General features: G+C 39.1%; 1 protein-coding gene across 5 annotated transcripts in view; it reads right to left on the reverse strand.

Annotated features, from left to right (window-relative positions):
- The window catches only part of LOC139369004 (transcription factor E3-like), a 50,158-nt gene that overhangs the window by 8,778 nt on the left and 24,500 nt on the right, over nucleotides 1-16,880 (reverse strand). For 2 of the 5 annotated variants that reach the window (XM_071108564.1, XM_071108566.1), the window contains exons 6-9: nucleotides 13,001-13,124; nucleotides 12,155-12,211; nucleotides 11,954-12,029; nucleotides 10,016-10,163 (exon numbers count right to left, since the gene is read on the reverse strand). In XM_071108564.1, the coding sequence (XP_070964665.1) occupies nucleotides 10,016-10,163; nucleotides 11,954-12,029; nucleotides 12,155-12,211; nucleotides 13,001-13,124 (405 nt within the window). Of the gene's footprint in view, nucleotides 1-10,015; nucleotides 10,185-11,953; nucleotides 12,030-12,154; nucleotides 12,212-13,000; nucleotides 13,125-16,880 lie in introns of all 5 variants that reach the window. The other 3 variants (XM_071108563.1, XM_071108565.1, XM_071108567.1) reach the window with 2 other exon arrangements.

Genomic DNA, 16,880 nt, shown 5'->3' on the forward strand with positions numbered 1-16,880 from the left:
AGGTAGCAGTAGGTTACTGTCAGTATTACCTGTATAGGTATGTTACTGTCAGTGTTACCTGTATAGGTAGCAGTAGGTTACTGTCAGTATTACCTGTATACGTAGCAGTATGTTACTGTCAGTGTTACCTGTATAGGTAGCAGTAGGTTACTGTCAGTATTACCTGTATAGGTAGGTTACTGTCAGTATTACCTGTATAGGTATGTTACTGTCAGTATTACCTGTATAGGTAGCAGTAGGTTACTGTCAGTATTAACTGTATAGGTAGTAGTAGGTTACTGTCAGTATTACCTGTATAGGTAGCAGTAGGTTACTGTCAGTATTACCTGTATAGGTATGTTACTGTCAGTATTACCTGTATAGGTAGCAGTAGGTTACTGTCAGTATTACCTGTATACGTAGCAGTAGGTTACTGTCAGTATTACCTGTATAGGTAGCAGTAGGTTACTGTCAGTATTACCTGTATACGTAGCAGTAGGTTACTGTCAGTATTACCTGTATAGGTAGCAGTAGGTTACTGTCAGTATTACCTGTATAGGTAGCAGTAGGTTACTGTCAGTATTACCTGTATACGTAGCAGTAGGTTACTGTCAGTATTACCTGTATACGTAGCAGTAGGTTACTGTCAGTATTACCTGTATAGGTAGCAGTAGGTTACTGTCAGTATTACCTGTATAGGTATGTTACTGTCAGTATTACCTGTATAGGTAGCAGTAGGTTACTGTCAGTATTACCTGTATAGGTAGCAGTAGGTTACTGTCAGTATTACCTGTATAGGTAGCAGTAGGTTACTGTCAGTATTACCTGTATAGGTAGCAGTAGGTTACTGTCATTATTACCTGTATAGGTAGCAGTAGGTTACTGTCAGTATTACCTGTATACGTAGCAGTATGTTACTGTCAGTATTACCTGTATAGGTAGCAGTAGGTTACTGTCAGTATTACCTGTATAGGTAGCAGTAGGTTACTGTCAGTATTACCTGTATAGGTAGCAGTAGGTTACTGTCAGTATTACCTGTATAGGTAGCAGTAGGTTACTGTCAGTATTACCTGTATAGGTAGCAGTAGGTTACTGTCGGTATTACCTGTATAGGTACGTTACTGTCAGTATTACCTGTATAGGTATGTTACTGTCAGTATTACCTGTATAGGTAGCAGTAGGTTACTGTCAGTATTACCTGTATAGGTATGTTACTGTCAGTATTACCTGTATAGGTATGTTACTGTCAGTATTACCTGTATAGGTAGCAGTAGGTTACTGTCAGTATTACCTGTATAGGTAGGTTACTGTCAGTATTACCTGTATAGGTAGCAGTAGGTTACTGTCAGTATTACCTGTATAGGTAGCAGTAGGTTACTGTCAGTATTACCTGTATAGGTAGCAGTAGGTTACTGGCAGTGTTACCTGTATAGGTATGTTACTGTCAGTATTACCTGTATAGGTATGTTACTGTCAGTGTTACCTGTATAGGTATGTTACTGTCAGTGTTACCTGTATAGGTAGGTTACTGTCAGTATTACCTGTATAGGTAGCAGTAGGTTACTGTCAGTATTACCTGTATAGGTAGCAGTAGGTTACTGTCAGTATTACCTGTATACGTAGCAGTAGGTTACTGTCAGTATTACCTGTATAGGTAGCAGTAGGTTACTGTCAGTATTACCTGTATAGGTATGTTACTGTCAGTATTACCTGTATAGGTATGTTACTGTCAGTATTACCTGTATAGGTATGTTACTGTCAGTGTTACCTGTATAGGTAGCAGTAGGTTACTGTCAGTATTACCTGTATAGGTAGCAGTATGTAACTGTCAGTATTACCTGTATACATAGCAGTATGTTACTGTCAGTATTACCTGTATAGGTAGCAGTAGGTTACTGTCAGTATTACCTTTATACGTAGCAGTAGGTTACTGTCAGTATTACCTGTATAGGTAGCAGTAGGTTACTGTCAGTATTACCTGTATAGGTATGATACTGTCAGTATTACCTGTATAGGTAGCAGTAGGTTACTGTCAGTATTACCTGTATAGGTATGTTACTGTCAGTGTTACCTGTATAGGTAGCAGTATGTTACTGTCAGTATTACCTGTATAGGTAGCAGTAGGTTACTGTCAGTATTACCTGTATACGTAGCAGTAGGTTACTGTCAGTATTACCTGTATAGGTAGCAGTAGGTTACTGTCAGTATTACCTGTATAGGTATGTTACTGTCAGTGTTACCTGTATAGGTAGCAGTATGTTACTGTCAGTATTACCTGTATAGGTAGCAGTAGGTTACTGTCAGTATTACCTGTATAGGTATGTTACTGTCAGTATTACCTGTATAGGTAGCAGTAGGTTACTGTCAGTATTACCTGTATAGGTATGTTACTGTCAGTATTACCTGTATAGGTATGTTACTGTCAGTATTACCTGTATAGGTAGCAGTAGGTTACTGTCAGTATTACCTGTATAGGTAGGTTACTGTCAGTATTACCTGTATAGGTAGCAGTATGTTACTGTCAGTGTTACCTGTATAGGTAGCAGTAGGTTACTGTCAGTATTACCTGTATAGGTAGCAGTAGGTTACTGTCAGTATTACCTGTATAGGTAGCAGTATGTAACTGTCAGTATTACCTGTATACGTAGCAGTATGTTACTGTCAGTATTACCTGTATAGGTAGCAGTAGGTTACTGTCAGTATTACCTTTATACGTAGCAGTAGGTTACTGTCAGTATTACCTGTATAGGTAGCAGTAGGTTACTGTCAGTATTACCTGTATAGGTATGATACTGTCAGTATTACCTGTATAGGTAGCAGTAGGTTACTGTCAGTATTACCTGTATAGGTATGTTACTGTCAGTGTTACCTGTATAGGTAGCAGTATGTTACTGTCAGTATTACCTGTATAGGTAGCAGTAGGTTACTGTCAGTATTACCTGTATACGTAGCAGTAGGTTACTGTCAGTATTACCTGTATAGGTAGCAGTAGGTTACTGTCAGTATTACCTGTATAGGTATGTTACTGTCAGTGTTACCTGTATAGGTAGCAGTATGTTACTGTCAGTATTACCTGTATAGGTAGCAGTAGGTTACTGTCAGTATTACCTGTATAGGTATGTTACTGTCAGTATTACCTGTATAGGTAGCAGTAGGTTACTGTCAGTATTACCTGTATAGGTATGTTACTGTCAGTATTACCTGTATAGGTATGTTACTGTCAGTATTACCTGTATAGGTAGCAGTAGGTTACTGTCAGTATTACCTGTATAGGTAGGTTACTGTCAGTATTACCTGTATAGGTAGCAGTATGTTACTGTCAGTGTTACCTGTATAGGTAGCAGTAGGTTACTGTCAGTATTACCTGTATAGGTAGCAGTATGTTACTGTCAGTGTTACCTGTATAGGTAGCAGTAGGTTACTGTCAGTATTACCTGTATAGGTAGCAGTAGGTTACTGTCAGTATTACCTGTATAGGTAGCAGTAGGTTACTGTCAGTATTACCTGTATAGGTAGCAGTAGGTTACTGTCAGTATTACCTGTATAGGTAGCAGTAGGTTACTGTCAGTATTACCTGTATAGGTAGCAGTAGGTTACTGTCAGTGTTACCTGTATAGGTATGTTACTGTCAGTATTACCTGTATAAGTATGTTACTGTCAGTATTACCTGTATAGGTATGTTACTGTCAGTATTACCTGTATAGGTATGTTACTGTCAGTGTTACCTGTATAGGTATGTTACTGTCAGTGTTACCTGTATAGGTAGGTTACTGTCAGTGTTACCTGTATAGGTAGGTTACTGTCAGTATTACCTGTATAGGTAGCAGTAGGTTACTGTCAGTATTACCTGTATAGGTAGCAGTAGGTTACTGTCAGTATTGCCTGTATAGGTATGTTACTGTCAGTGTTACCTGTATAGGTAGCAGTAGGTTACTGTCAGTATTACCTGTATAGGTAGGTTACTGTCAGTATTACCTGTATAGGTAGCAGTAGGTTACTGTCAGTATTACCTGTCTAGGTAGCAGTAGGTTACTGTCAGTATTACCTGTATAGGTAGCAGTAGGTTACTGTCAGTATTACCTGTATAGGTAGCAGTAGGTTACTGTCAGTATTACCTGTATAGGTAGCAGTAGGTTACTGTCAGTATTACCTGTATAGGTATGTTACTGTCAGTATTACCTGTATAGGTAGCAGTAGGTTACTGTCAGTATTACCTGTATAGGTAGCAGTATGTTACTGTCAGTATTACCTGTATAGGTAGCAGTAGGTTACTGTCAGTATTACCTGTATAGGTAGCAGTAGGTTACTGTCAGTTTCACCTGTATAGGTATGTTACTGTCAGTGTTACCTGTATAGGTAGGTTACTGTCAGTGTTACCTGTATAGGTAGGTTACTGTCAGTATTACCTGTATACGTAGCAGTAGGTTACTGTCAGTATTACCTGTATAGGTAGCAGTAGGTTACTGTCAGTATTACCTGTATAGGTATGTTACTGTCAGTGTTACCTGTATAGGTAGCAGTATGTTACTGTCAGTATTACCTGTATAGGTAGCAGTAGGTTACTGTCAGTATTACCTTTATACGTAGCAGTAGGTTACTGTCAGTATTACCTGTATAGGTAGCAGTAGGTTACTGTCAGTATTACCTGTATAGGTATGATACTGTCAGTATTACCTGTATAGGTAGCAGTAGGTTACTGTCAGTATTACCTGTATAGGTATGTTACTGTCAGTGTTACCTGTATAGGTAGCAGTATGTTACTGTCAGTATTACCTGTATAGGTAGCAGTAGGTTACTGTCAGTATTACCTGTATACGTAGCAGTAGGTTACTGTCAGTATTACCTGTATAGGTAGCAGTAGGTTACTGTCAGTATTACCTGTATAGGTATGTTACTGTCAGTGTTACCTGTATAGGTAGCAGTATGTTACTGTCAGTATTACCTGTATAGGTAGCAGTAGGTTACTGTCAGTATTACCTGTATAGGTATGTTACTGTCAGTATTACCTGTATAGGTAGCAGTAGGTTACTGTCAGTATTACCTGTATAGGTATGTTACTGTCAGTATTACCTGTATAGGTATGTTACTGTCAGTATTACCTGTATAGGTAGCAGTAGGTTACTGTCAGTATTACCTGTATAGGTAGGTTACTGTCAGTATTACCTGTATAGGTAGCAGTATGTTACTGTCAGTGTTACCTGTATAGGTAGCAGTAGGTTACTGTCAGTATTACCTGTATAGGTAGCAGTAGGTTACTGTCAGTATTACCTGTATAGGTAGCAGTATGTAACTGTCAGTATTACCTGTATACGTAGCAGTATGTTACTGTCAGTATTACCTGTATAGGTAGCAGTAGGTTACTGTCAGTATTACCTTTATACGTAGCAGTAGGTTACTGTCAGTATTACCTGTATAGGTAGCAGTAGGTTACTGTCAGTATTACCTGTATAGGTATGATACTGTCAGTATTACCTGTATAGGTAGCAGTAGGTTACTGTCAGTATTACCTGTATAGGTATGTTACTGTCAGTGTTACCTGTATAGGTAGCAGTATGTTACTGTCAGTATTACCTGTATAGGTAGCAGTAGGTTACTGTCAGTATTACCTGTATACGTAGCAGTAGGTTACTGTCAGTATTACCTGTATAGGTAGCAGTAGGTTACTGTCAGTATTACCTGTATAGGTATGTTACTGTCAGTGTTACCTGTATAGGTAGCAGTATGTTACTGTCAGTATTACCTGTATAGGTAGCAGTAGGTTACTGTCAGTATTACCTGTATAGGTATGTTACTGTCAGTATTACCTGTATAGGTAGCAGTAGGTTACTGTCAGTATTACCTGTATAGGTATGTTACTGTCAGTATTACCTGTATAGGTATGTTACTGTCAGTATTACCTGTATAGGTAGCAGTAGGTTACTGTCAGTATTACCTGTATAGGTAGGTTACTGTCAGTATTACCTGTATAGGTAGCAGTATGTTACTGTCAGTGTTACCTGTATAGGTAGCAGTAGGTTACTGTCAGTATTACCTGTATAGGTAGCAGTATGTTACTGTCAGTGTTACCTGTATAGGTAGCAGTAGGTTACTGTCAGTATTACCTGTATAGGTAGCAGTAGGTTACTGTCAGTATTACCTGTATAGGTAGCAGTAGGTTACTGTCAGTATTACCTGTATAGGTAGCAGTAGGTTACTGTCAGTATTACCTGTATAGGTAGCAGTAGGTTACTGTCAGTATTACCTGTATAGGTAGCAGTAGGTTACTGTCAGTGTTACCTGTATAGGTATGTTACTGTCAGTATTACCTGTATAAGTATGTTACTGTCAGTATTACCTGTATAGGTATGTTACTGTCAGTATTACCTGTATAGGTATGTTACTGTCAGTGTTACCTGTATAGGTATGTTACTGTCAGTGTTACCTGTATAGGTAGGTTACTGTCAGTGTTACCTGTATAGGTAGGTTACTGTCAGTATTACCTGTATAGGTAGCAGTAGGTTACTGTCAGTATTACCTGTATAGGTAGCAGTAGGTTACTGTCAGTATTGCCTGTATAGGTATGTTACTGTCAGTGTTACCTGTATAGGTAGCAGTAGGTTACTGTCAGTATTACCTGTATAGGTAGGTTACTGTCAGTATTACCTGTATAGGTAGCAGTAGGTTACTGTCAGTATTACCTGTCTAGGTAGCAGTAGGTTACTGTCAGTATTACCTGTATAGGTAGCAGTAGGTTACTGTCAGTATTACCTGTATAGGTAGCAATAGGTTACTGTCAGTGTTACCTGTATAGGTATGTTACTGTCAGTATTACCTGTATAGGTATGTTACTGTCAGTATTACCTGTATAGGTATGTTACTGTCAGTATTACCTGTATAGGTAGCAGTAGGTTACTGTCAGTATTACCTGTATAGGTAGCAGTAGGTTACTGTCAGTATTACCTGTATACGTAGCAGTAGGTTACTGTCAGTATTACCTGTATAGGTAGCAGTAGGTTACTGTCAGTATTACCTGTATAGGTATGTTACTGTCAGTATTACCTGTATAGGTATGTTACTGTCAGTATTACCTGTATAGGTATGTTACTGTCAGTATTACCTGTATAGGTATGTTACTGTCAGTGTTACCTGTATAGGTAGCAGTAGGTTACTGTCAGTATTACCTGTATAGGTAGCAGTATGTAACTGTCAGTATTACCTGTATACGTAGCAGTATGTTACTGTCAGTATTACCTGCATAGGTAGCAGTAGGTTACTGTCAGTATTACCTGTATAGGTATGATACTGTCAGTATTACCTGTATAGGTAGCAGTAGGTTACTGTCAGTATTACCTGTATAGGTAGCAGTAGGTTACTGTCAGTATTACCTGTATAGGCAGCAGTAGGTTACTGTCGGTATTACCTGTATAGGTACGTTACTGTCAGTATTACCTGTATAGGTATGTTACTGTCAGTATTACCTGTATAGGTAGCAGTAGGTTACTGTCAGTATTACCTGTATAGGTATGTTACTGTCAGTATTACCTGTATAGGTATGTTACTGTCAGTATTACCTGTATAGGTAGCAGTAGGTTACTGTCAGTATTACCTGTATAGGTAGGTTACTGTCAGTATTACCTGTATAGGTAGCAGTAGGTTACTGTCAGTATTACCTGTATAGGTAGCAGTAGGTTACTGTCAGTATTACCTGTATAGGTAGCAGTAGGTTACTGTCAGTATTACCTGTATAGGTAGCAGTAGGTTACTGTCAGTGTTACCTGTATAGGTATGTTACTGTCAGTATTACCTGTATAGGTATGTTACTGTCAGTATTACCTGTATAGGTATGTTACTGTCAGTATTACCTGTATAGGTAGCAGTAGGTTACTGTCAGTATTACCTGTATAGGTAGCAGTAGGTTACTGTCAGTATTACCTGTATACGTAGCAGTAGGTTACTGTCAGTATTACCTGTATAGGTAGCAGTAGGTTACTGTCAGTATTACCTGTATAGGTATGTTACTGTCAGTATTACCTGTATAGGTATGTTACTGTCAGTATTACCTGTATAGGTATGTTACTGTCAGTATTACCTGTATAGGTATGTTACTGTCAGTGTTACCTGTATAGGTAGCAGTAGGTTACTGTCAGTATTACCTGTATAGGTAGCAGTATGTAACTGTCAGTATTACCTGTATACGTAGCAGTATGTTACTGTCAGTATTACCTGCATAGGTAGCAGTAGGTTACTGTCAGTATTACCTGTATAGGTATGATACTGTCAGTATTACCTGTATAGGTAGCAGTAGGTTACTGTCAGTATTACCTGTATAGGTAGCAGTAGGTTACTGTCAGTATTACCTGTATAGGCAGCAGTAGGTTACTGTCGGTATTACCTGTATAGGTACGTTACTGTCAGTATTACCTGTATAGGTATGTTACTGTCAGTATTACCTGTATAGGTAGCAGTAGGTTACTGTCAGTATTACCTGTATAGGTATGTTACTGTCAGTATTACCTGTATAGGTATGTTACTGTCAGTATTACCTGTATAGGTAGCAGTAGGTTACTGTCAGTATTACCTGTATAGGTAGGTTACTGTCAGTATTACCTGTATAGGTAGCAGTAGGTTACTGTCAGTATTACCTGTATAGGTAGCAGTAGGTTACTGGCAGTATTACCTGTATAGGTAGCAGTAGGTTACTGTCAGTATTACCTGTATAGGTAGCAGTAGGTTACTGTCAGTGTTACCTGTATAGGTATGTTACTGTCAGTATTACCTGTATAGGTATGTTACTGTCAGTATTACCTGTATAGGTATGTTACTGTCAGTGTTACCTGTATAGGTATGTTACTGTCAGTGTTACCTGTATAGGTAGGTTACTGTCAGTATTACCTGTATAGGTAGCAGTAGGTTACTGTCAGTATTACCTGTATAGGTAGCAGTAGGTTACTGTCAGTATTACCTGTATACGTAGCAGTAGGTTATTGTCAGTATTACCTGTATAGGTAGCAGTAGGTTACTGTCAGTATTACCTGTATAGGTATGTTACTGTCAGTATTACCTGTATAGGTATGTTACTGTCAGTATTACCTGTATAGGTATGTTACTGTCAGTATTACCTGTATAGGTATGTTACTGTCAGTGTTACCTGTATAGGTAGCAGTAGGTTACTGTCAGTATTACCTGTATAGGTAGCAGTATGTAACTGTCAGTATTACCTGTATACATAGCAGTATGTTACTGTCAGTATTACCTGTATAGGTAGCAGTAGGTTACTGTCAGTATTACCTGTATACGTAGCAGTAGGTTACTGTCAGTATTACCTGTATAGGTAGCAGTAGGTTACTGTCAGTATTACCTGTATAGGTATGATACTGTCAGTATTACCTGTATAGGTAGCAGTAGGTTACTGTCAGTATTACCTGTATAGGTATGTTACTGTCAGTGTTACCTGTATAGGTAGCAGTATGTTACTGTCAGTATTACCTGTATAGGTAGCAGTAGGTTACTGTCAGTATTACCTGTATACGTAGCAGTAGGTTACTGTCAGTATTACCTGTATAGGTAGCAGTAGGTTACTGTCAGTATTACCTGTATAGGTATGTTACTGTCAGTGTTACCTGTATAGGTAGCAGTAGGTTACTGTCAGTATTACCTGTATAGGTATGTTACTGTCAGTATTACCTGTATAGGTAGCAGTAGGTTACTGTCAGTATTACCTGTATAGGTATGTTACTGTCAGTATTACCTGTATAGGTAGCAGTAGGTTACTGTCAGTATTACCTGTATAGGTAGGTTACTGTCAGTATTACCTGTATAGGTAGCAGTATGTTACTGTCAGTGTTACCTGTATAGGTAGCAGTAGGTTACTGTCAGTATTACCTGTATAGGTAGCAGTATGTTACTGTCAGTGTTACCTGTATAGGTAGCAGTAGGTTACTGTCAGTATTACCTGTATAGGTAGCAGTAGGTTACTGTCAGTATTACCTGTATAGGTAGCAGTAGGTTACTGTCAGTATTACCTGTATAGGTAGCAGTAGGTTACTGTCAGTATTACCTGTATGCGTAGCAGTAGGCTGCGGTTGCTGTGCTCCAGTTTCCTCTGTCTGGTCTCCACCTCCTTGGCTCTCTGCTGCTCCTTCTGCAGCCTCCTAATGTAGTCCACAGACGCCTTCAGGATGGTGCCCTTGTTCCAACGCGTCTCCCTGTCTCCGTAGCAGGGGGATCAGTGAGGAGAAAGGAACAGCGGCATGATTAGATACTATGTTGTAGCAGGGGGATCAGTGAGGAGAAAGGAACAGCGGCATGATTAGATACTATCTTGTAGCAGGGGGTCAGTGAGGAGAAAGGAACAGCGGCATGATTAGATACTATCTTGTAGCAGGGGGGGTCAGTGAGGAGAAAGGAACAGCGGCATGATTAGATACTATGTTGTAGCAGGGGGATCAGTGAGGAGAAAGGAACAGCGGCATGATTAGATACTATGTTGTAGCAGGGGGATCAGTGAGGAGAAAGGAACAGCGGCATGATTAGATACTATGTTGTAGCAGGGGGATCAGTGAGGAGAAAGGAACAGCGAGGTGATTAAATATGAATAGTAGCGGGGGGGGGGGGATCAGTGAGGAGAAAGGAACAGCGGCATTATTAGATACTATGTTGTAGCAGGGGGGGTCAGTGAGGAGAAAGGAACAGCGGCATGATTAGATACTATCTTGTAGCAGGGGGGGATCAGTGAGGAGAAAGGAACAGCGGCATGATTAGATACTATCTTGTAGCAGGGGGATCAGTGAGGAGAAAGGAACAGCGAGGTGATTAAATATGAATAGTAGCGGGGGGGGGATCAGTGAGGAGAAAGGAACAGCGGCATTATTAGATACTATGTTGTAGCAGGGGGGGTCAGTGAGGAGAAAGGAACAGTGGCATGATTAGATACTATCTTGTAGCAGGGGGGGATCAGTGAGGAGAAAGGAACAGCGGCATGATTAGATACTATCTTGTAGCAGGGGGATCAGTGAGGAGAAAGGAACAGCGGCATGATTAGATACTATGTTGTAGCAGGGGGATCAGTGAGGAGAAAGGAACAGCGGCATGATTAGATACTATGTTGTAGCAGGGGGATCAGTGAGGAGAAAGGAACAGCGGCATGATTAGATACTATCTTGTAGCAGGGGGATCAGTGAGGAGAAAGGAACAGCGGCATGATTAGATACTACAGTGCCTTGCGAAAGTATTCGGCCCCCTTGAACTTTGCGACCTTTTGCCACATTTCAGGCTTCAAACGTATTTTTTTGTGAAGAATCAACAACAAGTGGGACACAATCATGAAGTGGAACGACATTTATTGGATATTTCAAACTTTTTTAACAAATCAAAAACTGAAAAATTGGGCGTGCAAAATTATTCAGACCCTTTACTTTCAGTGCAGCAAACTCTCTCCAGAAGTTCAGTGAGGATCTCTGAATGATCCAATGTTGACCTAAATGACTAATGATGATAAATACAATCCACCTGTGTGTAATCAAGTCTCCGTATAAATGCACCTGCACTGTGATAGTCTCAGAGGTCCGTTAAAAGCGCAGAGAGCATCATGAAGAACAAGGAACACACCAGGCAGGTCCGAGATACTGTTGTGAAGAAGTTTAAAGCCGGATTTGGATACTAAAAGATTTCCCAAGTTTTAAACATCCCAAGGAGCACTGTGCAAGCGATAATATTGAAATGGAAGGAGTATCAGACCACTGCAAATCTACCAAGACCTGGCCGTCCCTCTAAACTTTCAGCTCATACAAGGAGAAGACTGATCAGAGATGCAGCCAAGAGGCCCATGATCACTCTGGATGAACTGCAGAGATCTACAGCTGAGGTGGGAGACTTTGTCCATAGGACAGCGGCATGATTTGATACTATCTTGTAGCAGGGGGGGTCAGTGAGGAGAAAGAAAACAGTGAGATGGTGAAATACATACAGTGGCAGTGGGGGGGGGGGAGCTACTCACGGGTCACTCGATTTGGGGATGAGAGCTCCCAGTTCCTTGATGCGATCGTTGATGTTGAACCTCCTCCGTCTCTCAACTAGGAACAGCCGTAACACATGTCAACATTATCACCAAGGTGGTCACCAACTGTTAAAACCTACTAAATAACACTTAAATTATGGAAGATTTATTTAATTATCCAAGAATTGCATTTATACTCACTCTGGTTATGATTGTCCTTTTTCTGTCGTTCCTTCATCATAGCTTTAGCCTCCACCTCTAGAAGACACAATTTCAAAATCAACATTTAGCACGACGATATCAATATATTGTGGCTTGCTAAAAGACCGCTCGAAACGTCAATAAAAACACACGATTTAAAAACAGCATATATGTTTAGAATATTAAAAAAAAGTCATAAGGTTATAGTTCGCAGAGATTTTACTCGGTGAGATGAAATTGTGAAACAGTGAAGAGGGAATAAGTGAGCAGGTTCAACAGAGGGGCTGAGGCAGAGCTTTGTAATGAGGAACAGGCTGGGTTCAGGGTGTGACTGACTGACTGGACAGGGGAAGTTGGGGGTGAGCAATGCTGAGTAAGAACTTTAAAAAGAAAAGAGCGGGGGAGGAGATTCAGGGGGGGTGAAGTCAAAGAGAGAAAGAGACAGACAGACAGACAGACAGACAGACACAGAAACAGGGACAGGGTATTAAGTGGGAGAAATAGTGTCAGAAAGTTGAGATCGAGACAGAGAGACAGACAGACAGACACAGAAACAGGGACAGGGTATTAAGTGGGAGAAATAGTGTCAGAAAGTTGAGATCGAGACAGAGAGACAGACAGACAGACAGACACAGAAACAGGGACAGGGTATTAAGTGGGAGTAATAGACAGTCAGAAAGTTGAGATCGAGACAGACAGGACAGAAAGGTGATTATTGAGTGTGATTTAGAGAGGAACTTTTTAGACAGAAAGAGAGGCGGGGAGATCGGAGAGATCGAGATACGGGCGAGAGGTTTTTTTGTGTGTGTGTGTGTGTTAAGTGTGTTTTAGACTGGAATTATTTACCTGTACCGGTTAACTCAGTCTTGACGGTGTGCAGGTCAGCAGGACAGGAGTTGGAGACGGTGATGTTAGGAGCAGCCATCCCTCCACTGCTGAACACATCCAGCATGTTCACTGACACCGGCATCTGCATACACACAACAGTCAAAGTGTAAACAACAACAACAACATAAAACAAGCTTTCAGAGGTCATCAACAACTCCCAAATGCAGTACTAACACAGCCAACTATCTCCTTCATCCAAATCAAATGTTATTTGTCACACGTGCCGAATACAACAGGTACCTTACCGTGAAATGTTTACTTACAAGCCCTTAACCAACAAAGCTCAAGTTCAAGAAACAGAGTATTTACTAAATAAACTAAAGTAATTAACATTTTAAAAAATCTTTCTCAATCAAAAAGTAACACAAGAAAATGACTTAACAATAGCGAGGCTCTATACAGGGGGTACCGGTACCTAGTCAATGTGCAGGGGGTACCGGTACCTAGTCAATGTGCAGGGGGTACCGGTACCTAGTCAATGTGCAGGGGGTACAGGTTAGTCGAGGTCATTCGTAAAGTGACTATAAAGCCCATTGAACACGGAGTACAAACAGAACACGTTGTGACATCAGAGGTCTAAGAGCTACATTGATTATTAGTGAGTCTCAACAAACCAGGACACGACTTCACTGATAACCTCGCTGGGACGTTGATAATGTGAATTCCAGACTTTTTTTTTCTCTCTAAATGTCTACGTAACAGACAAGATGAGGGTTGCAAAATTCAATATCTTTTCCCCAGATTCCCTGCTGGGGGGGGGGGTGCAGAGGGCATCTGGAATACTCCAACCAGGATTTCTGGAAAACCTGGTAATTTGGGGGGGAATTACTGGAAATTTGCGACCCCTTGTGTCGACTGTGGCCATGCTTCCAGAGTGGTAACATGGAAAAACATTAAAATTGCGGTTTTCTATAGAATGACATAGTAAATATATAATATAATATACTGCCATTTAGCAGCCACTTTTATCCCAGGCATCTTACAAGGATATGTGCATTTACACAAATGTTGATGTGGTGGTGATGCTCAAGACGATGAACATGAAGTTGAAAACTGCGAAATGTCCCTTTAAAAACAGACACCATGCTGAGTGTGCACCATTTGATTACATTATCTCTCAACGGTCAATATGACCAATCTAATATTCACAACAGGAGCCACAGAGTACAGTAACAAAACATGTTAGCATGTCTACCAGACAAGCCTGTAGAAAGCTACAATGTCAAAATCAATTCAGTGAGAAACCAAAAGAAATCCAGTCAAAAACCACAATCTTATCTCATCTAACCTCTTCAAAACACAAACCATTCTAATTCATTTCATACAGATTCCACAGAACAAGAACTTTCAATTTTACCTCGATCATCTTATTTATTTTGTTATCATGCTGCAGAACAACCAAAATCCTCATCTTTCTCCTGCCAAACCGCTCCGACACTTCTCCTTTCTCTCGGAACAGACAGTTGAGAAATGGACAAATGTCTTCAGCGGAGGAGGAGGGGGGAACACCTCTCCTCTCTCTCTCGCTCTCTCTCCCTCTCTCTCTCTGATCCACGGTTAGCTAACCTTCAGGTCTCCACTGTTTAAGCTATCAGCCTCCCCCCCGTCTATCCTCCAACGCCATGCAGGTTGACTGAACACTCTGCCCTGGCCACTGTTAGCAATGTGTCAGAACACTATGTTTACCCTCATCGATCGATTCCACTGTCTCTGACTTGACATCTAACTGCCCTGCTCCAAAAAAACAAAACAAAAAAACCTCAATGATCTCCGACAACACAAAACAGCATGGACACTCACTGAGACAAAGACAATGTGTTGATAAGCCAATAAGAGCAAAGGTCAACTTTCAGTGACCGCCTCCGGAGAAGATTGAAGAGGATTCCATAAAAAATGAACAGCTGGCAGCGGTATCAATCCACATACATTAGTTTCATTTTGAAGGAGCAGGACTACAGATGATCCATTCATCCCCAGGAGGGAATACATCGTCATATGTCCTTGTCCTACCGTGTAGGCCAGGGTATATAAGGTTTAGATAATGTATAAATACATACCAGGGTATATAAGGTTTAGATAATGTATAAATACATACCAGGGTATATAAGGTTTAGATAATGTTTAAATACATACCAGGGTATATAAGGTTTAGATAATGTATAAATACATACCAGGGTATATAAGGTTTAGATAATGTTTAAATACATACCAGGGTATATAAGGTTTAGATAATGTTTAAATACATACCAGGGTATATAAGGTTTAGATAATGTATAAATACATACCAGGGTATATAAGGTTTAGATAATGTATAAATACATACCAGGGTATATAAGGTTTAGATAATGTTTAAATACATACCAGGGTATATAAGGTTTAGATAATGTATAAATACATACCAGGGTATATAAGGTTTAGATAATGTTTAAATACATACCAGGGTATATAAGGTTTAGATAATGTATAAATACATACCAGGGTATATAAGGTTTAGATAATGTTTAAATACATACCAGGGTATATAAGGTTTAGATAATGTTTAAATACATACTGTGTCGGCCAGGGTATATAAGGTTTAGATAATGTATAAATACATACCAGGGTATATAAGGTTTAGATAATGTTTAAATACATACTGTGTCGGCCAGGGTATATAAGGTTTAGATAATGTATAAATACATACCAGGGTATATAAGGTTTAGATAATGTTTAAATACATACTGTGTCGGCCAGGGTATATAAGGTTTAGATAATGTATAAATACATACCAGGGTATATAAGGTTTAGATAATGTATAAATACATACCAGGGTATATAAGGTTTAGATAATGTTTAAATACATACCAGGGTATATAAGGTTTAGATAATGTTTAAATACATACCAGGGTATATAAGGTTTAGATAATGTTTAAATACATACTGTGTCGGCCAGGGTATATAAGGTTTAGATAATGTATAAATCCATACCAGGGTATATAAGGTTTAGATAATGTATAAATACATACCAGGGTATATAAGGTTTAGATAATGTATAAATACATACCAGGGTATATAAGGTGTAGATAATGTATAAATACATACCAGGGTATATAAGGTTTAGATAATGTATAAATACATACCAGGGTATATAAGGTGTAGATAATGTATAAATACATACCAGGGTATATAAGGTTTAGATAATGTATAAATACATACCAGGGTATATAAGGTTTAGATAATGTATAAATACATACCAGGGTATATAAGGTTGAGATAATGTATAAATACATACCAGGGTATATAAGGTTTAGATAATGTTTAAATACATACCAGGGTATATAAGGTTTAGATAATGTATAAATACATACCAGGGTATATAAGGTTTAGATAATGTTTAAATACATACCAGGGTATATAAGGTTTAGATGTTTAAATACATACCAGGGTATATAAGGTTTAGATAATGTTTAAATACATACCAGGGTATATAAGGTTTAGATAATGTATAAATACATACCAGGGTATATAAGGTTTAGATAATGTTTAAATACATACCAGGGTATATAAGGTTTAGATAATGTTTAAATACATACCAGGGTATATAAGGTTTAGATAATGTTTAAATACATACCAGGGTATATAAGGTTTAGATAATGTATAAATACATACCAGGGTATATAAGGTTTAGATAATGTTTAAATACATACCAGGGTATATAAGGTTTAGATAATGTATAAATACATACCAGGGTATATAAGGTTTAGATAATGTATAAATACATACCAGGGTATATAAGGTTTAGATAATGTATAAATACATACCAGGGTATATAAGGTTTAGATAATGTTTAAATACATAC

Source organism: Oncorhynchus clarkii, chromosome 16, assembly GCF_045791955.1.
Source record: "Oncorhynchus clarkii lewisi isolate Uvic-CL-2024 chromosome 16, UVic_Ocla_1.0, whole genome shotgun sequence".
NCBI classification, from domain to species: domain Eukaryota; kingdom Metazoa; phylum Chordata; class Actinopteri; order Salmoniformes; family Salmonidae; genus Oncorhynchus; species Oncorhynchus clarkii.